We start from the raw sequence: 23,382 nt of genomic DNA, 5'->3' as shown, positions 1-23,382 counted from the left end.
TGAGATCAGGATGGTCCTAACGAAGCGAGGGGGAAATGTAGCTTATCGGATAGGATGAAGGTGTTGTCATCCTCCGGAGGAAAGGTAATGGTACTTTATCACAAGGATGTTTCAGTGAGTGTTCGTGGGGAGAGACACTAGGGCCCTCAAATTAAAATCTGGACCTCGAAGCCAGTTTCACTGCTTAAATTTTTTTTTTAAAGTCTCTCTAATCAGGGACTGATTTAGACTTGGGATACTAGGTGAGTGTAATTAATTAATTATCAGGTAGAACAAGAAATCCAGCGGGCTCCAGAACTTGCAGGGTATGATTCGAAAATCCCTACACTAGTGGATTAGGCCGATATCTGCTTTAAGTATTCTTCATGGACCTGTACTGGTACAGTACAAGCATAAGGTAACATAAATCACCGTTTGGCAAGAGTAAGTAAGTTGATGTATCATTTAGCATAAATGTACTAATGCAGGGATGCAAAAAGCGGCAATCCCGGAAACGGGGCAATTTAATAATAAAGTGTATTTTTTAAGGAACCGTTTCAAACATTGACACATTGAATTAGGCCTATCGTTAGTCAGGGCAAGTACATTTGTTTTTCTTCAACCAAATCTCTATTTTGGGATGTAAAATGCCATGCTATAGAAGTGTTCAGACACTTTTTTGTGATTTGACTTGGTTTTGAGAAACTTACCCCACCAGTGATAGACCTCCTCAGGCTCATTCGGCAGTATGTGGGCGCGCAGAAAGCACGGACAAAGCTCCAAAAAACACACAAATACGTCCTTTCAGAAACAGCAAAGCTTCCGGTATAGTGATGCGGGTCTCTAAATGTTGTACACGTGAAATTGTGTCATTCCAAACTATCTGCAATTATAGATTTTATTTTGTTGAACTCAAGCAATCATTTTTAGTGTGTAAGCATGTGCGTCCTTTCAGCAAAAATAGAGATTCTGTAAAAAAAAAACACTGTCCTTTAAGCTTGGCCGAATTTGCAGCATCAGTCCATAGATGGACTTTGAAATAACATAATATTAACCAGCACTGTCAGCAATGCTCAGTAACTTTAACTTTGGGAGTTACACACACATCCGTTCCTAGATGGGCTTTAAAATAATGTAATATTAAACAGAGTCTCAGCGATATGTTGGTACGAGTAGCAATGCACATATTCAAATGAGCGCGAACTTCACACTTTGCTCTCACACAGGCACACAGAGTATCTGCGCATGTGCACGGGTGCGCTTCACGCTGCTACAACGTGGTAGCTACAGGACCAAAGCAGTGGAGTTAGCCAACATGCTCAAACGGTCTGAGTTGCTGAATTGAACCCGATATTGCCGTTTACTTTATGCATTGTGAGTCTATCTTTAACCAGCACAGTCAGCAGTGCTCAGCATCTGACTTTGAACTGTGGGAGTTACACCGATCGTGATGCATGTTGGGGCTTCAATAATGCAAGCTGCACTCTGTCTGGCCTAGCTGGCTGGCAGTCCAGTAGAACAGGGGAGGTTCAGCCTAGCTGGCTGGCAGTCCAGTGGAACAAGGGAGGTTCTGTCTGGCCTAGCTGGCTGGCAGTCCAGTGGAACTGGGAAGGTTCTGTCTGTCCTAGCTGGCTGGCAGTCCAGTGGAACAGGGAAGGTTCTGTCTGGCCTAGCTGGCTGGCAGTCCAGTGGAACAGGGGAGGTTCTGTCTGGCCTAGCTGGATGGCAGTCCAGTGGAACAGGGAAGGTTCTGTCTGGCCTAGCTGGCTGGCAGTCCAGTGGAACAGTGGAGGTTCAGCCTAGCTGGCTGGCAGTCCAGTGGAACTGGGAAGGTTCTATCTGGCCTAGCTGGCTGGCAGTCCAGTGGAACAGGGAAGGTTCTGCCTGGCTGGCATTGCAGGTAAAAGCTGATTTATGCTTGATCCAGCTATCCTGTCTGGAGGCTCCGTATGGAGGGTGTGATGCAATTGCAGAGCTTCTGTATGTTTGCGGAGTCCAAATCAAGCCCCATATCGCATCGCTGTGCACGTCCCAAAAGCTGTAACAAGTGCTACGTATACGGAGGGCTACGTAAATTCCACATAGCTCTGTATTGACATGATTGGTTGTTGGTAGGTGGGGGCGGTATGTCCTGTATAAACACAAACTCACTTCCTTGACAACTTCCTTAACAACAGTCCTGCTCCGTGAAGCGCAATAATTATGAATACCCTGACTTTTGCAGAGGCAGCATCGCAGTAAATGCTGTACAGGCAATACAGACATCGGCTTGACCATAAATCAGCTATAAACAGGGGATATTCTGCCTTATTTTTGACTTAAGCTTTTCGCCTGCCTTTCCACCTTTGGGACGACGACTCCCATTGTTAGTAGGGAAGTCAGGATATTTTTTCTATGGCAAAAATGTAAACACGAGGCAGACCAAACTCTTTGGTCCTTTAAAAACCTGCTGTATGTAAGATATAGTGCACTACAGCTCGGAAAATAAATAAATATGAGTCTGGATGACAACATAATGGTGTTTGTTTCCAACATTAGAAGAAGTTCAATCTGCTTCGTTTTTTGTTGAGTATCACGATACTGGCATCGTCCCAGCCCGAATTGTTAGGTTTGAGACATGAGCATCTCGTGATTATATACATATCTCTGGTGCAGTGGAACAGAGGAGGTTCTGCCTGAAGACCAAAGTTAATAGAAAAACTGTTGTAGGCCAGTTACAGTTGTCGGAAGTCGGAAGTTTACATACACTTAGGTTGGAGTCATTTTCAACCACTCCACAAATTTCTTGTTAACAAACTATAGTTTTGGCAAGTCGGTTAGGACATCCACTTTGTGCATGACACAAGTAATTTTTCTAATAATTGTTTACAGACAGATGATTTTGTTTATAATTCACTGTATCACAATTCCAGTGGGTCAGATGTTGACTGTGCCTTTAAACAGCTTGGAAAATTCCAGAAAATGATGTCATGGCTTTAGAAGCTTCTGATAGGCTAATTGACATCATTTGAGTCAATTGGAGGTGTACCTGTGGGTGTAGTTCAATGCCTACATTCAATCGCAGTGTCTCTTTGCTTGACATCATGAGAAAATCAAAAGAAATCAGCCAAGACCTGGAGGCGAACATAGCACAGCAGGCTATGCATCGGTGAGCTGCTGGAGAAACAGCGTCAGCTGACCGCTCTCCTGCGAGCTGAACTCAGCCAGCTGACAGCCGCCCAGACCAGCATAGCAGCAGGCGCAGCAGTCTCTCGTCCCAGGTTTATACTGAGGCTGACAGAGGCTGACGAAATCCAAGCCTTCGAGAGGTCGGCGGCTAGGGAGAAATGGCCCCATGAGCAATGTGACCAGCCTGCTAGCACCCTTCCTATCAGGCGCGGCACAGAAGACCGATGAGGATCTGACGGTTGACCAGGCGACGCATTACGAGGGGCTGAAAAAGGAAATCCTGCGCCGGTATGGTTACACCCTGATTAGCAAGGCACAAAGATTCCACGATTGGGCGTATGATCTTACAGCAACCCACGATCGCAAATGCATGATCTAATTAGGCTGGCCAAGAGCTGGCTAACTGCTGAACTCCTGACGCTCACGACCATCGAGAAAGTGGTCATAGATACATTTATACGCTCTCTCCTGTTCCAAGCAAAAACGTTATCCAGCCAAGCTAACCCGCAGAGTGAAGATCAGCTGGTGGGACATGTGGAAGGTCAACAGGTGGCCTTGGAGGTCCTGCGCAGTGGACAATCAAGAAGGCGGATCCCTCCACTCGCCCGATGGAGCGAAAAAGGAAGGAGGACCATGCCGGGACCCCAGCCAAGGATGGGGGGGGGGGGATGCCAACATCTAGCTTCCCGAGCCTGACGCCTCTTCCTGAACCTGGACAGCAGGAAGTGCTACGAGTGTGGCGAGCCGGGACACATCATCTGGAACTGTCCAAACCGCGATGTCCCGAGGCCTTCGGCCTCAGCTGGTGAGGTAGCCACCGGGTGTCCCTGCGGCTTACTGAGGGCATACTGTGCTGAGGAGAGTGGTACTTCCCCTGTCACCCCGGTAAGAGCCAACAGAAAGGACACCACGGCACTTGTGGACTCCAGGAGTTTGGTGACCCTGATTCAACCTGACTTCGCCCAGTCCCGAAACTGACTGACACCGTGGCCATCACATGCATACACGGTGAGACCAAGGACTACCCTACCACACTCCTCCACCTACAGACCACAAAGGGACAACACACGGGAACAATGGGAGTCGTCCCAAACTTGCCTGTGCAGGTCCATGTCGGAAGGGATTTCCTGCTGTTCGCCAACTGTGGACCAATATGTTCGGAGATGTGGGGAACCGAGGGAACCAGAAGGGAGGAGGAAACCTGAGAAGTGGGAGGGACACCAGAAGGAGGGATGCCCGGATGTGTGGATTCCAGGAAGTGGACCCCCAGGCATCAACCGATCCCCTCTCAGAGGGGGACTCTGAAGTCAGAGTGGATGGAGAGATGGCGAGTCTGGAAGACATGTTCCCAATGGATCATGAGGTGGCACCAGAGCCCGTCTCTCTAGTGAGTCGGTTCGGCACGGCCCAACTGGAGGATCCCAACTTGGCCAGCGCTCTCTATCAGGTGACCGTAGTGGACGGAGAGCCTGTGGAGGGGGTAAGTCAAATAACCTACCCCCATTTCTCTATAAAGAAGAAGTTGCTATATCAGGTTGTGAAGAAGAATGACGAATATCTGGAGTTGTTGTTTGTGCCCCATCCCTTCGTACCATCTGTCCTGCAGTTGGTGCACTCCCACCTTCTTGGGGCTCACCTAGGTGTGGGAAAGACCTTAGACAGGATCAAGGCACGATTTTACTCGCCAGGGGTGAAGAAAGCAGTGGAAGAATACTGCCGCAGTTGCCCGGAGTGCCAGCAGGTGGCTCTAAAAACACAATTTTCGCAGTCCCTTAATTCCCCTACCCATTATTTCAGTTCCTTTCAGCAGGATGCAATGGATCTGGTGGGACCTCTACCCAAGCGCAACCGAGGCCACCAATACAATATGGTGATTCTGGATTATGCCACCAGGTACCCGGAAGCCATTCCCCTGCGCACCATGGCCACCAAGGGAATCGCACGTGAGTTGGTTATGCTGTTCTCCCGAGTAGGCGTTCCCGACAAGATATTGACTAATCAGGATTACCCCTGGAGAACGGAACGGACAACGAGAACAGCTTGTGGACTGTGAAGTAATTAGTGAATTCCCCCTTCTTCCCCAGTGTACAAAAATCCCTAAAACTTTCCATTTGCATTCTAGTTGTGCTACTGGTGCATGTTTTGTTATTGAACTTGGTGACGCAGAAACCCCACACCCTTGAGCCTGCTACAGCATCATTAAATATATTGGAGGCAAAAATTACAGACAGTAATGTACAAATAGCTAAATCAAACTCAACTGGATGTACATGGTATTGATTTTAATATAATTTAAATGTATAGGTCTATACAGGGGTTGGAACAGTAATTATATTCCAATAATTTATTTCTGAACAGAATCACTATTCTTTTCGTTCCGTTCTACTGTTCCGACCTGCAAAATAAAGTTCTGAACCGGTTCGAACCAAAAAAGTACCAGTTTATATCGTTCATTTTTAAACCTCTGAAATATATATTTTTTAAATACATTTAGCTCGACATTATTTACTTCACCAATCAGTGCTGATTAGAGCAGTTTAGGAGCGGGCAAGCTATAGTTGTTTACATGCACGATGGACAGACAAATATAGGGCGAGAGATGTGATTTTTGCAGGTGGGGAGAAAGCAAGAGAGGGTGGATGAGGAGGCTTGGTTTGAAGCGCTTGGCATCTTGTTATGACATGCATTATTTGAATTAGGCTCACGGAATTATACCTACAGAGGATTGGCTTCTATGGAGGAACTTTGAATGTCTTTGAACAATCGAGAGTTGGCTTAACGTTGGACTAGAGCGAAAGCAAGCATGTGTGTGCAGAGCGGCACCAGAACTAAACACGCTTACCTTTTTGTAGTTAATAAATCCAATGTGAAACATGATAGCTATAGTATCCTTCACTAGCATTGAAAAAGTGAATCCATTCTTCTGTAATTACAGTAGGCTACAATATCCTATGCTTCGGAAGGAGAGAGGCAGGTAGCCCACACACGAACAAAGATTTTCAGCTGGCAGGCAGACACTGGAATACGTTTCTGAGTGATAGAGAGAGGGCTTTGCATAGGAGCTTTGTTTTTTTGTGGGACTGAAAAAAATGCCCGGAAAGTAACGCGCTATTAATCGGTTCTCATGCTTTTAAAATCTTGGTTCTGCTACAGTATAGATCACTTAGGTTCTGATTCTGTTCCTCCAGTTTTTGGTACTGTTTCCTGATTCGGTTCCAACCCCTGGGTCTATGTAGCCTATACTGTATTTATATTTTAATACAGTCATCTCGGTTTTCATTGAAACATACATTTATCATAAACTTGTTATTAACATATGCAAAGAAATCGGCATCATTGTATATGTAGTCATATTCATTCTGAAGTTATCGGCAGTCACAGAATGACAGATACAAATCAAGATGTTTATCTTTAGCGGAGATCTTACTTCTGTGTATAAAATGACACGGAAAGGCCAAACATTTTCTAACAACGCACTTCGCTGTTCTGGTCTGGAAGGCAAACGGGTTTGGTAAATAACAAGCGTTTTCAAGAGCAATAGTTTTAGGAAACAGCTCTGAGATTTAACGATGCTCCTGTGAAGGTTCTTACGATGAACTTTGCCTTACAGTGCTTTTGGGAAACGGGGCCCTGAACTTATGATGCAGCAGAACATCTTTTAAGTTTTAATAAGGTGGCTTTGGATAATAAATTAATCTTCAAGATGTCTGTGACAGGCTATTGAAACGTCATAAATAAAGCAATACTATGAGCCCAATGATCGTGGCAGTACATCAGAGCACTAGACAAAAGGACCATTTACACCGTTCCAAAAATGTATTCATATTTCACGCCTTGTAGCAACAACACTGCCTAACAGAAACGTTCACACTTCATAGCGACAACCTCTTGGTCCCAAAGTCCAATTAAAAACGGTAATTTTTTTATCAGTGCTATACTGATAATCATAATTACACTTGATATGTGACCGGAATCCAACCAAACCTAATAAGAGCGCACCACTCTGCTTCCTCCAATACAAAGCCTTTTATCCCTCATTAGTGATGTTTTACACCATTCCCCTCTGTTTCCTATGCCCCCCTCCCACCCTCTCGACGAGGACAGACACGTCTCTCAATCTATTTCAGCCCCACATGAGGTATTGTGACTGGGAGAGGAGGCTATTTTTGACCTGCCTGAGCCTCCATAACGGATGCAAAAAAAATACCACAGGGTGAACCAGAACTCTGCTGGCTTAGATCTACTATACTGAGGAGTTTGGCTCGATTAAGTTGGATACGGGGACATGTTGTATGGCTAAAAGAGGGGAAAAGTAAGGTTGCTATAAGTAGAATTCTCTAGTGTTTCTGGCTTTTATTTATGTAAAACCAGGTGTGCTGTCCACTGGACCGCTCAGTTATGGTTTAGAAACCATCAGAGCAGCACTTGCCTGCACTTGCACTTGTCCAGTCCGTACAGACAGGTTATTTCAGAAATTCTTAATAAAATAGAAATACGCCTATTAGGGCCGGGTGCTATACAGTATACAGGGACTGCTTTGGGTTTTTACTTTACCTTCCATAATGGTATTTCAACGTTTGTTTGTTAAATCGGATACACCAATCCGCTTTTATAGTTTACTCCGCTACTTGTGTCGTCTCTCTCTCGCTCACCAAACCCCACCACCTGTCACTCAAGGAGCGCAGTTGTCGTTACTCGATCACAAGGTCATATGCAGACAGTTCCCTCAGAGTTACTCTTTGGTCTGCATGTTCAACGGAGCAGATGCATCAGTATGTTGACAACCATGCTGCTTTCCACTTTACTTCTTAATATGAATCCGCAAGTGTTCTATAACTATAACTACACTATTAGTTTGTGTTTCTTACCGTCTGCAAACAGCTAGCTCGTCTTTTCTTAGCAAGTTATGGCTCGAATAAATTGTGTTAGCCGCTAATGCTTATCGATACCTAGGTAGCTAGCTACTAAATGTACTGAGTCAGAGCAAGCGTAGCTAGCTAATAAAGCCTGATACCAGTGCTGGTGTAGGCCTAAATCAGCATGTTTTTTTCTAAATGAGAGGGGAACAGGCAAAGCATGAATATGTTGACTACATGAAGTAAGAGAAAACATTTAATGTAGCCAAAGATTATAGGGTTCCAAACCCCTGGGAAACGCTGACCAACACTTTGGTTCCTACCCTGTCACAATAACGCATCCAAAAAGATCCTATTAGTATTCTAATTCCACGAACGCCTCCCTAGCTTTGCCATCCATTGTCATGTCAAATGGCACTGTATTCAATGTGCCCAACAGTTCACCCAAGTGTTTTGATCTACATTGCAAGTCAAATCGCAAGTGCAATATTTGGTCAAAAACATTTTTGTGCAGCCCTTACATGACAGTGTGGAAATGATCTCAAATTAGATCAACTTTTGGTTGAAATTTGATTGAACTGTATAAAACAATCAGAATGGGGAAAGACATCCTAGGGTCATGCCATATTGCCCAGCCCTAAGACCTATATGGTACTAGGTTGGTAAGTGATGAATAAGAATATCAGTGTATTTGACGGCTTTAAATGCAACACCAGAATTTGAGATATCCCACCAATCACAAAGAAACACTGCTGCTAAGCAGCGGAGAGAGCTGATGGATGTTAAACACACAGTAGGAGGATAGGAACATGATATGCACAGAGCACATATCTCTGACATTGGGGTCCCTTTTGCTCCGACCCCTCTCTCCACTGAACTATGCAAGCCCCTCTTGCACTGAGCCCCCATTCTCATGAAGAGCACGTATGCAGATACAGATACAGACACACAGAGGTACACCACACACACACACACATTTGCAGTGTTTTAAATATAAACTAGGACTCGCTAAAAGTCTTACAAGAGTCAATTAAAATGGAACAAATTGTATTTTACATATCAGTCACAGCACAAGTGACATGCGTCTTGAAAAAAAACGTGTCTACCACACACAGCTAGTCTACCTGTAAAAAGAGAGTGCACACATACAAAACATGCTCTTTTCATGACATAGACTTACTATGTGAATCCATGTGAAAGCTATGATCCCTTGTTAAATCCACTTCAATCATCGTAGATATAGGGTATAGAGAGAGGTTAAAGAAGGATTTTTAAGCCTTGAGACAATTGAGACATGGATTCCGTATGTGTCATTCAGAGGGTGAATGGAAAAGACAAAAGATGAAGTGCCTTTGAACGGGGCATACCCTTCATCTAGGTGTCAGGCGCCCCGGTTTGTGTCAAGAACTGAAACGCTGCTGGGTTTTTCACGCTCAACAGTTTCCCGTGTGTATCAAGAATGGCCCACCACCCAAAGGACAACCAGCCAACTTGACATAACTGTGGGAAGCATTGGAGTCAATATGGGCCAGCATCCATGTGGAACGCTTTCGACACCTTGTGTAGAATTCATGTCCTGACGAATTGAGGCTGTTCTGATGCCAAAAGTGGTGGGTGCAACTCAATATTAGCAAAGTGTTCTTAATCTTTTGTACACTCATTAGTATGGCCTTTGGGTCTCCATCTCACCCCTCACGAGATAGCATCCATAATCGATTTCAAGAGTCATCACACTGGCCGGGGGAACTGCAGCAGTGATCTATTCCAATCCTTTCCATGTGACTGTCTTACGATGACATTGAGATTCACACCACCTACACATTACCATAATCGCCTCTCTCCTGTTTGAAATACCACCTTGGGAGAACAGCGAGCACCTGCCTGATGACCTGACCCCTGTGTCCCAAATGGCACCCTATTCCCTGCATAGTGCACTACATTTGACCAGAGTCCTATGGAACCTAGTTGAAAGTAGTGTACAGCATAGGGAAAAAGGTGCCATTTGGCAAGTAACCGACTTCTCTTCTGCTGCTCGTGGATTTCCACGGCAATTAGCTCTCTGACAGTCTCTTGATGGGTGAACGGTAATAAAAGTGAGAGGTGAGCCAGGAAATAAAGACAGGGGTTTGATAGCGGGCCAGGACTAGGTGGAGTGATGATGCTGGGCCGGGCTCAGTGGGCTGCATAACTACTGTTGTTGACTGTTCATTGTGATGGGGACTTGGGGAGGCTAGAGACTGAATCCGTTTAATACATTCACCGGATACAAGGCATCAAATAGGCTAAGCTATACTAAGCCAACGTTTACACTTGAGAAAAGCAGATTATTCCAAGGTTCATTACCAGTTCAAAGCCTCTTAAAATATACCTAGTGCCTATGGAAATCTATTATCATGATGTTTATGAGCATGTCAAGAAATAAAATAACCGTCATAACATTATATGATGACCAGACACCGCAGTCATATATATATAGCACCAGTCATATGTTTGGACACCTACTTTATACTATTTTCTACATTGTAGAATAATAGTGAAGGCATCACAACTATGAAATAACACATATGGAATCATGTAGTAACCAAAAAGCATTAAACAAATAGAAAAATATTTTATATTTTTCAAAGTAGCCACTCTTTGCCTTGATGACAGCTTTGCACACTCTTTACATTCTCTCAATCAGCTTCACCTGGAATGCTTTTCCAATGGCCTTGAAGGAGTTCCCACATATGCTAAGCACTTGTTGGCTGCTTTTCCTTCACTCTGCGGGCCAACTCATCCCAAAACATCTCAACTGGGTTGAGATCGGGGGATAGTAGAGGCCAGGTCATCTGATGCAGCACTCCATCACTCTCCTTGGTTAAATAACCATTACATAGCCTGGAGATGTGTTTTGGGACATTGTCCTGTTGAAAAACAAATGACAGTCCCACTGAGCACACACCAGATGGGACGGCGTATTGCTGCAAAATGCTGTGGTAGCCATGCTGGCTAAGTGTGCCTTGAAATCTAAATAAATCACAGACACTGACACCAGCAAAGCACCCCCACACCATCACACCCCCTCCTCCATGCTTCACGGTGGGAACCACACATGCGGAGATCACCCGTTCACCTACACTGCGTCTCACAAAGACACAGCGGTTGGAACCAAAAATCTTACATTTGGACTCATCACACCAAAGGACAGATTTCTACCGGTTTAATGTCCATTGCTCGTGTTTCTTGGCCCAAGCAAGTTTCTTCTTATTATTGGTGTCCTTTAGTAGTGGTTTCTTTGCAGCAATTTGACCATCAAGGCCTGATTCATGCAGTCTCCGCTGAACAGATGATGTTGAGATGTGTCTGTTACTTGAACTCTGTGAAGCATTTTTTGGGCTGCAATTTCTGAGGCTCTAATGAACTTATCCCCTGCAGCAGAGGTAACTCTGGGTCTTTCCTTTCCTGTGGCAGTCCTCATGAGAGCCAGTTTCATCAAAGCCAGCAGCATACCACCCTGCATCCCACTGCTGGCTTGCTTCTAAAGCTAAGCAGGGTTGGTCCTGGTCAGTCAATGGATGGGAGACCAGATGCTGCTGGAAGTGGTGTTGGAGGGCCAGTAGGAGGCACTCTTTCATCTCATCTAAAAAATATATATATATCCCAATTCCCCAGGACGCTGCCCTGTGTAGGGTGCTGTCTTTCAGATGGGACGTTAAACAGGTGTCCGTCCTGACTTTCTGAGGTAATTAAAGATCCCATGACATTTATCATAGGGGTGTTAACCCTGGTGTTCTGGCTAAATTCCCAAGCTGTCCCTCATACCATCATGGTCATCTAATCATCCCCAGCTTACAATTGGCCTGTTCATCCCCCTTCTCTCCCCTATAACTATTCCCCAGGTTGTTGCTGTAAATGAGAATGTGTTCTCAGTCAACTTACCTGGTATAATAAATAGCACTTAATGGTTTTTGCGACAGCGCTTGAAGAAACTTCCGAAATTCTCCGAATTGACTGACCTTCATGTCTTAAAGTAATGATGGACTGTTGTTTCTTTTTGCTTATTTGAGCTGTTCTTTCCATAATATTGACTTTTACCAAATAGGGCTATCTTCTATATGCCACCCAACCTTGTCACAACACAATTGATTGGCTGAAACGCATTAAGACGGAAAGAAATTCCACAAATGGAATTTTAACAAGGCACACCTGTTAATTGAAATAAATTGCAGGTGACTACCTCATGAAGCTGGTTGAGAGAATGCCAAGAGTGTGAAAAGATGTCATCAAGGCAAAGGGTGGCTACTTTGAAGAATCTCAAATATAAAATATATTTTGATTTGTTTAATACTTTTTTGTTTGCTACATGATTCCATATGGGTTATTTCATAGTTGATGTCTTCACTATTATTCCACAATGTATAAAATAGTACAAATAAAGAGAAACCCTTGAATGAGTAGGTGTGTCTAAACTTTTGACTGGTATTGTATACACAGTACATTCGGAAAGTATTCAGACCCCTTGACTTTTTTTCACAGTTTGTTACATTATAGCCTTATTCTAAAAATAATTTTAAAATCCTCATAAATCTATACAAAATACACCATTAACGACAAAGCGAGAAAAAAAATGTTTTTAGAAATGTTTGCAAATGTATTTTTTTTTAAAACTGAAACATCACATTTACATTAAGTCTTCAGAGCTTTAGCTATGAGATTCGAAATTGCGCTCAGGTGCATCCTGTTTCCATTGATCATCCTTGAGATGTTTCTACAACTTTAAATATTCTGTATAGCTAAAGGGTAATGTGTCACCCAATTAATTATCTTTTACTCGTCTATTCAAAATCAAATACAAATTCACTAATTGTAGTCTAACTGTAAGCCGCCCTGCACAATCAATGAACAAAAAACATCGCCTAGGGCTAGTTCTCTCCCCAACTCATGGATAGACATTTTGGAGTGTAGCGTAAGGTCTATCCAGTATGCACAATAATACAGTCCACACTCAAAGGCGATCACTCGAATTTGTGTAATTTTGAAGTATAGAAGCTAGACAAATTATGTGCCAAAGACATCTTAAATCAATTTTGTTTTATGTGTTTCTGCCATGTGTAATATGCGGTAGGCTATGCATTGTATGATAGCACAATCATCCATTTTAATTCAGGCTTTTCTTTCGTGCTTGGGCTCATTAGCCTAATAAGCTCTAATATGCTTATGGGGTTTTGAATGAATCATCACCTTGGAAAGCGCTGTCCATTTTGTTGTTTGGCTTTGAAACAACATCCACAAACAACCATGTTTTACACTGTTTCAACCTGCTGTTCAACTTCTTTCTCCAAATTGACCATCACAGTGAGGTGAGTTTTAAAGGCATGATACTGTTTTGATGATAAGTGTTTGATGTGATTTTCAACTGCACTGACATTGATGTCATTGTGGTTATTGGGACAATAGAACCCTGAGTACCAGGCCATTAGCGACCTGATGGTAGTTAGCGAGTTGGGAACTACCAACGCATGTCCAGAGTGTATAAAAGGAGATTACCGTGACTCAACAGCGATCACTTGGAATTTTATTGTGGCCATGACTCATGACTGCCGGTGTGGCGGTAATACGGTCACCACAACAGTCCTAGACGGGAGTTTGTTTCTACGGTAACATGGACTCTTAAAAACGTGATGATACTTTGTTGCTCCTTGCTGAAACAAGAAACTAGCAAATGACGCTTTGGTTGCCTAGGCAAGGCCCCACAATGCAACAGCACACACAGAAATATAATTAATAAAATGGGCGTGGAACCTTTAACACTGGCAATTTGACTGGTAAACTCATGGGTACACTCGCAATGGCTGCCTGGTATTGTGATGCAATACTTTCCATGGTAATGTAGAATGTTCATTAAAATTATATTAACTGATGTGGCTCATGCAATGGAATGTATTGCATCAGTTCAGTTGAATGAACAAATCACAGCACAAACAGTGGGGACACTTCCTGCTTTTACTTCCTGCTTTGCTCCTATGGGTACACTCGCAATGGCCGACAGTTCTAATATATATTACGGAGAGCGTGATCATTTGGCTGGCCAATTACCGTCATCCATGGTTTTGATTTAGCTTAACATGTTAGACCAATAAACTGTATTTGTGTGCGTGTGTAAAGGGTCAGTTATTGTATAGTCTACAGTATCTGATAGAATGGGGGCTACCATTTTAAATTAAATTCGCTGAGCATTGAACACTGGTGCTTGTCACCGTGACTGTGTGAATGTGAAATTAATCGGTGTGGATGACTGGCTTTCAGTGTAGGAGTGATTTCAGAGCCCCTCTATTCAGAGTTCCCTCTATTCCAGGCTGCCGTTACTGGGACTTGTTCCAGGCAGGGGGTGACGTAAGTCACATAGCTCTAGAGACACACACCAGTCCTCTGAGTTGCATCTCCACCGTCACACATGGGCTAAACACAAAACCAGAGCCAGCAGCAAACTGCATGCCCCCCGCCCCCAGAAAATAGGCTAAAGCATAGGCTACACAGTCACGGAAACCATTTCCATTCCTCTCTAAGACACATTTTCCTCTCCTTGTATGTACAACCTAATAACCACAGGTGTCTACTTATTCCACCTTCCATGTCATTCTCGCCTTAGAGGCTATTTCAATAGCCAAACATGATGTATTTCCCTCAATGTGTCTGACATCAACTTCTATTCAATAGATAAACAATAAACATCATATTCATAATCTATACATTTTTTATCAAAGGTGCATACTCTAGTCTGCTGCCCCATTTTCCTCCTCTAGTCCTATATCTCACGCTCTTTAAAGCAGCCATATCTGTTCCTGTCTAATTTTCTCCCACTCTTGCTCCTCAGGGCTAGTGAAGAGCGGGAAGGACCATTTCTTTTCTAAGAGGCATTTGTTGGTGAGGCAGGCAGGGACTCTCCCCCCATCAGAGATGGAGAAGACACACACACACGTCCACACACACACAGACGTGCACACAAGACAAACAAACAGAGCAGACCTACCGTCAGCACATGCTCCCCTTCATGGTTCCCCTCCATCGGGTCTAAAACATCAGCGGAAGCCGAGGCAGCTGTGGCGTTAGCTGGCTTTGTCTCTCTGTTATCTCCCCTGTGTGTGTGTGTGTGTGTGTGTGTGTGTGTGTGTGTGTGTGTGTGTGTGTGTGTGTGTGTGTGTGTGTGTGTGTGTGTGTGTGTGTGTGTGTGTGTGTGTGTGTGTGTGTGTGTGTGTGTGTGTGTGTGTTTCTGTGAGCGTGTGTTTCTGTGAGCGTGTGTTTCTGTGAGCGTGTGTGTTTCTGTGAGCGTGTGTGTGTGTGTGTGTGTGTGTCTGAGCTCTGACTAAGACACTGGAATAGTGGGCTGCTGTTGCCTGCTCGTCTGTGTTAATACGGAGGGGAGAAAGCAGAGTGCTGCCTGTCTTAAAACAGACCTGCTCCTCTCTGACAGCCCGCTCCTTTTTCAGCAGCCAATCCCCCGCCACCATGAATATTTCATTTGCACAGCCAAGAGCGCACCCAGACGTGCACGCAGACAGAGAGGACATACACAGACACAGAGGACACACACACACAATCACCCACAGTGGCATTCAGGGCAGACACCCGCCCACACACACACAGACAAACATTACCCAGAGGGTGTGGAGAATTGAAAAGGACAGACAGAGATGTACTCATTAAATGTCTTTGCCTCCTTTGATTCTGATACATTAGTGATCTTTATCACAGTCTCAAGGTCATGTACACGTCTTTCAGCACCTTCTAATCCCATAGAGATTCATGGCCACATGAGGTCGTCAAACACAGGGAAATAACAGTGTAACATCACAATTATACAATGGTAATAGAAAGAACATGGTAAATCAAGGTGTCTGTCTCAAATGGAACCCTATTCCCTATATAGTGCATTACTTTTGACCAGAGCCCTACAGAAGTAGTGCACTGCACTATGGGTCCTGGTCAAAAGTAGTACACTTCATAGGGAACAGGGTGCCAAGGCCTACACCGCCTAAATAAAATACAAGTTTCAACTTTTAGTCGCAATCACAGAAAGGTAGCCTACAACAAGTAATGAACGGCTAAAGACAGGACAGAACCATACATCTGATCCATTGCCTCATGTGCAATACAGTTCTGATGAAACCGGGGGGCAGGGTGACACCTAATGGCCAACTCTGAATCTCACATGGAGGCAAAGCATTGGCACGCCAGCTGACACAGTACATTTTTAGATTCTAGCAGACATTCTTATCCAGCGTGACTTAAAGGAGCAATTAGGGTTAAGTGCCTTGATCAGTTAGATTACCCCAGATCATCCATGAGAAGGCTGGGCACCCTGGCTGGAGGTGTGCTGTGCTCCCCCTGGGGCATCATTTTACTCCTGGGTTTTTTCTGGATCAAAATGGGGCTAAAGTGGTGGCCTCTTAAAGAAGAAGTTACAGGTCTGTGAGAGCCAGAAATCTTGCTTGTTTGTAGGTGACCAAATACTTATTTTCCACTATAATTTGCAAATAAATTCATTAAAAATCATACAATGTGATTTTCTGGAGAAAAAAAAAATCTAAGTTTGTCTGTCATAGTTGAAGTGTACCTATGATGAAAATTACAGGCCTCTCTCATCTTTTTAAGTGGGAGAACTTGCACAATTGGTGGCTGACTAAATACTTTTTTGCCCCACTGTAGACAAGTTGGTTTAATTTACTTGAAAGGAAGTGAGACTTTGTCATTGTGTTTCTTGGCTATTTACACTGTTTTGTTCACAAGCTAGGTTGTTTTTCAATGTTTGAGTTTCAACTGTTCGACAAGAGAAGACAATTGGGCTACTACTCAGACTCTCAATCGCACAGGCGCAAACATGACTAATGTCGTGTTACCAAGGTAACCTTTCACCCTTAAAAAGGAAGGTGAAATTGTTTGTCTCATCTGTGATATTTTGGTTAAAAGAAACATTACAAAGCATGTTGATCCATTTCTGGTGTTATGTTTGTGTAATTTTAGCTGTAAAACAAATATTTGGGCAGGTAAAAAACCTGAGTGGCTGGTAGATTTTTACATCTACCTGCCACAGTGGCTGGTGGACAAAAAGTAAATGTTAGGCCCTGAATTCTACACATTTTTCTATGGTTTATGCTATCAGAGTGACTCAAACATTATAACAAAATCAATGGGGACACCATACCTTAACAAAAAATACTCCTGAATGGATCATTATTGGAATTTTAGATTATCCCTGACTGTCTGTCTATCTTATATTTGTGTGATTTTTTTGTTCTCAAAGATGATCTTCTAAAAAGCATATTTAGGTAATTTTCTACATACTCTATATCTGGTTTTAGCCAAGTCGTTTACATTCACACGGAAAACGTTTTCGTATCCCAAATTCTTTTTTCTACATGTACTGTTTGGACAGCCCGCCCAATACTTTTCTATGCAGAAAAAAACTGTCCTCCAAGATGATTTCACTGACCAATTCAATTAGGCCTACACCTTATTTGTGAGACAGAGAGGAAGAGGCCTCATTTCTGAAGGTTTCACTATGCCACAACAATGGCACATTCAAGGTAGGGCTAGGCCGTATACCGTATTTTACTGGTGTTGATGCACAGACCGGTTTGGATTTTTACATTACTTTCTATAACAGTTAGAGGTCGACCGATAAATCTGAATGGCAGATTAATTAGGGCCGATTTCAAGTTTTTATAACAATCGGAAATCGGTATTTTCTTTTTTTTTACACCTTTATTTAATCCTTATTTAACTCGGCAAGTCAGTTAACACACACAGGGGATTCAATCTTGCAACCTTACAGTTAACTAGTCCAACGCTCTAACCACCTGATTACATTGCACTCCATGAGGAAACTGCCTGTTATGCGAATGCAGTAAGCCAAGGTAAGTTGCTAGCTAGCATTAAACTTATCTTATAAAAAACAATAAATCGATCATAATCCGTAGTTAACTACACATGGTTGATGATATTACTAGTTTATCTAGCGTGTCCTGCGTTGCATATAATCGATGCGGTGCGTATCGTTGCTCCAATGTACCTAACCATAAACATCAATGCCTTTCTTAAAATCAATACACAGAAGTATATATTTTTTAAACCTGCATATTTAGCTAAAAGAAATCCAGGTTAGCAGGCAATATTAACCAGGTGAAATTGTGTCACTTCTCTTGCGTACATTGTACGCAGAGTCAGTGTATATGCAACAGTTTGGGCCGCCTAATTTGACAGAATTTTACGTAATTATGACATAACATTGAAGGTTGTGCAATGTAACAGGAATATTTAGACTTCTGGATGCCACCCGTTAGATAAATTACGGAACTGTTCCGTATTTCACTGAAAGAATAAATGTCTTGTTTCCAGATTCGACCATATTAATGAGGCTCGTATTTCTGTGTGTTATCATGTTATAACTAAGTCTATGATTTGATAGAGCAGTCTGACTGAGTGATGGTAGGGAGCAGCAGGCTCGTAAGCATTCATTCAAACAGCACTTTCGTGCGTTTGCCAGCAGCTGTTTATGACTTCAAGCCTATCAACTCCCGAGATTAGGCTTGTGTAACCGATGTGAAATGGTTAGCTAGTTAGCGGGGTGCGCGCGTTTCAAACGTCACTCGCTCTGAGACTTGGAGTAGTTATTCCCCTTGCTCTGCATGGGTAATGCTGCTTCGAGGGTGGCTGTTGTCGTTGTGTTCCTGGTTTGAGCCCAGGTAGGAGTAAGGAGAGGGACGGAAGCTATACTGTTACACTGGCAATCCTAAAGTGCCTATAAGAACATCCAATAGTCAAAGGTTAATGAAATATAAATGGTATAGAGAGAAATAGTCCTATAATTCCTATAATAACTACAACCTAAAACTTCTTACATGGGAATATTGAAGACTCATGTTAAAAGGAACCACCAGCTTTCATATGTTCTCATGTTCTGAGCAAGGAACTTAAACGTTAGCTTTCTTACATGGCACATATTGTACTTTTACTTTCTTCTCCAACACTTTGTTTTTGCATTATTTAAACCAAATTGAACATGTTTCATTATTTATTTGAGGCTACATTGATTTTATTTATGCATTATATTAAGTTAAAATAAGTGTTCATTCAGTATTGTTGTAATAGTCATTATTACAAATAAATAAAATAAATAAAAAAATGTCCGATTAATCGGTATCGGCTTTTTTTGGTCCTCCAGTAATCGGTATCGGCGTTGAAAAATCATAATCGTTCGACCTCTAATAACAGTATTTGAATGTTTTGTTTGTTAAATGTGATACGCCATGTATAACGCCAATTTTTATAGTGTACTCTACTTGAGTCATCTGTCATCTCGCTCATGCTGCTTTCCACACAGACCTAGCTCCTTGCGTTCAGTCTGCATGGTCAATGCAGCACATCAAATAAAATCCCATTTTATTTGTCATATGCACCGAATACAACCTTACCATGTAAGTAAGCATTTCAAACATTCAAATACCGTTATAGAAGGTAAAGTGTTGATGACAACATATGTTTTCACTTTGCTTCGTAATATAAATCCACTAGACTAGTGTTCTATAATGACACTATTAGTTTGTGTTTCTTACATCTGCAAACAGCTAGCTCATCTTTTCTTAGCAAGCTGGGCCTAAATTGTGCTAATTGCTAGTTAGCTAATCGCTAGCTAGCTGGCTAGCTAGCTAATAAATGTACTGAGTCTGAGCAAACGTAACTAGCTATACAGCCTGGAAAAAAACAAGGATGGTGCGACCCAAATCAGCATGTTGTTTGTGCAACAATATCTTCTAAATCAAAGAGGAATACGCAAAGCATGAATATGTTACCTACATGAAGTAGCTAAGAAGAAACATTCAATGTAGCCAAAGGTTATAGGGTCCACTAGGAAACACTGACCATCACTTTGAATCCTACCCTGTCACAATAACTCCTCCCTGGCATTTTCATGTCAACCAACACAGAATGGAGAAAGACCCATTGAAATCACTTAGAATGTATGTGTTGGCACCCTAGATTCACGCACTACTCATAAAGCAAATGTCAAACTGTTATTATACAAAAACATAAAATACCGTCATTTAAAAATTGTAAAAATACAGTGATACATGATATTTTGGTATTTTCGCCCAACTTTAATTCAAGTCAATTGCTTGACTCACCAGTCAAGAACCAAGCTATATCCAGCTATTACCGTTATCTTGCATGATTTAAAATCATCTAAACTAGAAAGGTAGGTTACTTCTCTAAAATCAGCCAAATGTGTGTTTTCAACTGGATGTTTTTGATAGATGGAAGAGTAGCCTACTCTTGTTTGTTTAGCTTTCCCCCTTCTGATGACCAGGTGGCGAATCGCATCTCTGCATGTCTGGCAGACATTTCAATGTGGATGACGGATCACCACCTCAAGCTGAACCTCGGCAAGACGGAGCTGCTCTTCCTCCCGGGGAAGGACTGCCCGTTCCATGATCTCGCCATCACGGTTGACAACTCCATTGTGTCCTCCTCCCAGAGCGCTAAGAACCTTGGCGTGATCCTGGACAACACCTTGTCGTTCTCAACTAACATCAAGGCGGTGGCCCGTTCCTGTAGGTTCATGCTCTACAACATCCGCAGAGTACGACCCTGCATCACACAGGAAGCGGCGCAGGTCCTAATCCAGGCACTTGTCATCTCCCGTCTGGATTACTGCAACTCGCTGTTGGCTGGGCTCCCTGCCTGTGCCATTAAACCCCTACAACTCATCCAGAACGCCGCAGCCCGTCTGGTGTTCAACCTTCCCAAGTTCTCTCACGTCACCCCGCTCCTCCGCTCTCTCCACTGCCTTCCAGTTGAAGCTCGCATCCGCTACAAGACCATGGTGCTTGCCTACGGAGCTGTGAGGGGAACGGCACCTCAGTACCTCCAGGCTCTGATCAGGCCCTACACCCAAACAAGGGCACTGCGTTCATCCACCTCTGGCCTGCTCGCCTCCCTACCACTGAGGAAGTACAGTTCCCGCTCAGCCCAGTCAAAACTGTTCGCTGCTCTGGCCCCCCAATGGTGGAACAAACTCCCCCACGACGCCAGGACAGCGGAGTCAATCACCACCTTCCGGAGACACCTGAAACCCCACCTCTTTAAGGAATACCTAGGATAGGATAAAGTAATCCTTCTCACCCCCCCCCCTTAAAAGATTTAGATGCACTATTGTAAAGTGGCTGTTCCACTGGATGTCATAAGGTGAATGCACCAATTTGTAAGTCGCTCTGGATAAGAGCGTCTGCTAAATGACTTAAATGTAAAAATGTTAAATGTAGCTACACTCTTAATCTAACTAAGCAGCAATCACCTTGTCACTTAGGTGGCAAAGATTATGGTACCCATCCAAAACTGGTGCCAGGAGCACAGATTTGGCCCCATCTTTTAGTGATGCAGGAAAAAAAATAGTTAGTTATTCTTTCTGACAATATATAATTTTGACAATATCACAATATTATTTTTGCGCTAGTTTGCTGAACCTGCACGAAAACTCCTGTATTTTTCCTTCATTGTTTGTTCTCCATCTTCTTTTTAAATATGGAGCCAATTTGTTTCCATGGCTGATCAAAACTAATTTGCTCATGGCTCATGCCTAGGCAACAGAATACTTTCCTACAGTACCTTCCTTTCAGCAAGGAGTAACAAAGTTTCATCACATTGTAAAGAGCCTATCTTACCACAGAAATGGCCTCAACCGCACAAATGCCCGGCTGTCTTGTCTTTAGTCAGATGTCCCCCACAAAAACAAATATTAAACGATTATGAAAGTAATTTTATTTTCATCCATAATCGGCAGTTCCACGATTATACGGTAATTGTGCCAGCCCTAACTGAAATACACCCCTCCAGTTCTGGAGGACATGACAAATGCCTGTGGCTGTTGTGTAGCTATGTTTTTGTATTGCACATGTGATGGTAGAGTTTGCAAAACAAATACCCACTGGATAGATGCAAATAATCATGGTATCATTATGCCTGGTAAGCATAGGCTACTTTGTAGTTAGCATTTAATTGAATGCCTTTCCATATACCAGAAGACTTTTCATTAGCATCATCGCTAACGGCTACACAAAGTGGTAAACGCACATACACAGAAGGGGAATTCTCATTGTCTCTTTAGAAAGTTGCAGGAAATACGAATCAATTATGCATTTTGTCCATGTCTTATGATTAACTTGGGCAAGTGAATTCATTTTCAATACATTTAGTTGATTCCCTAAGTTAAATGCATTTTTGAATATTGTACAATTCCGATTCAATGTCAGATTCTGTGATCCCGTCCATGTTATCCGTATCGCACATTTATAGGGCCATACTTTTGTATACTGAAGGTGTCGGACTGGAACCAATGGGTTGACTGCTTTTGGGGGGGACTTTCTGCACTCCAGCCAATGGCTAAACCACTGTCCTCAGTCTCCTCTCAGCACCTGACCTTGGGAAAGTTCCAGAGCAGGAAATGTTTCAGTCTAATTGAGTCCCGTAGACAGACAGGCTGTTGTCCAGATTCCAGTATGAATGTTCAGACATGGAGAAGCTAGTATACAGACTCCTCAGACTAAACTACCTCCTGTAAATTCATATGACTGCAGAATCAAGACTCCACAAACCAGCAAAGCTTACTAACTAACTACTGGGCTACATGGGCTCTTGAGGTTTCCTTTAATTTGATAACCTGTCCTGCTTATCCTGACACACGCAGATATAGGTGAAGCCCAATGAATCAGATTGAACATTACACCTCAGTGGTAGGGAGTAGAGACCAGAGACCAGACTCTCCAGTCATCATTTTGGTCTGTTTCTCCTTTAGGCTCATAACCCATTGTACCTACTTCACAACCCCACTCCTACAAATCATGCTTAGACTAAGCAATAAGCTCAGTGCAGTAAAAACTCTTATCAAATTCTCACGACTGGAATTTAATTATGGAGGGGGGAGAATTCTGTGGGCAAATAATAACATTTAATTTGAAAGTAAGCAACCAAGCATAAACAAACAAAAGCGTACAAAAAGGTATTATTTTCACATTCTTGGCCGTGAGCCTTCCAAGAAAAACAGCACTTAAAGGCTTACAGTCTTAGTCCACTACAGACTGTGCTTTACTTCAACCCTACCCAAGACTATGCCTAGCATTATAGATACAGTACTGTATGAACAGAAGCACCGTTGTGTCTTGTCTTGGTTCATGCGGTACAAAATGTAGGGTGAAGATGGAGGCTTTGTTGGATACGGGAGTCCAGCAATTAAGGAAGACGTCAGCTTCTTTGATAACGCCTCTACAGAGCTTTAAATGGAATAGAGCAGAGAGCCTGAACCTGCTGAACTAAGAACCTATTTCAGATCTTAGTGGGGGAAGAC

The 23,382-nt window shown here is 43.0% G+C and overlaps 1 protein-coding gene across 9 annotated transcripts in view; it reads right to left on the bottom strand.

The window, feature by feature from the left end:
* The window catches only part of LOC118398320 (sodium bicarbonate cotransporter 3-like), a 73,983-nt gene that overhangs the window by 44,520 nt on the left and 6,081 nt on the right, over window positions 1-23,382 (bottom strand). For 2 of the 9 annotated variants that reach the window (XM_052470607.1, XM_052470604.1), the window contains exon 1: window positions 15,016-15,386. The exons of 5 other annotated variants lie outside the window; for them this stretch is intronic. Coding sequence is in view for 2 of the 4 variants with exons in the window: in XM_052470604.1 (XP_052326564.1) it covers window positions 15,016-15,051 (36 nt within the window). In the remaining 2 variants the exon portion in view is untranslated. Of the gene's footprint in view, window positions 1-5,989; window positions 6,250-9,183; window positions 9,226-10,692; window positions 10,910-15,015; window positions 15,387-23,382 lie in introns of those variants that run through there. 2 more of the 9 variants (XM_052470609.1, XM_052470603.1) reach the window with 2 other exon arrangements.

The sequence above is a fragment of the Oncorhynchus keta genome, chromosome 19 (assembly GCF_023373465.1).
Source record: "Oncorhynchus keta strain PuntledgeMale-10-30-2019 chromosome 19, Oket_V2, whole genome shotgun sequence".
Taxonomy (NCBI): domain Eukaryota; kingdom Metazoa; phylum Chordata; class Actinopteri; order Salmoniformes; family Salmonidae; genus Oncorhynchus; species Oncorhynchus keta.
Note: the sequence above shows the minus strand (reverse complement) of the source record. Positions and strands in the feature narration are given on the sequence as shown.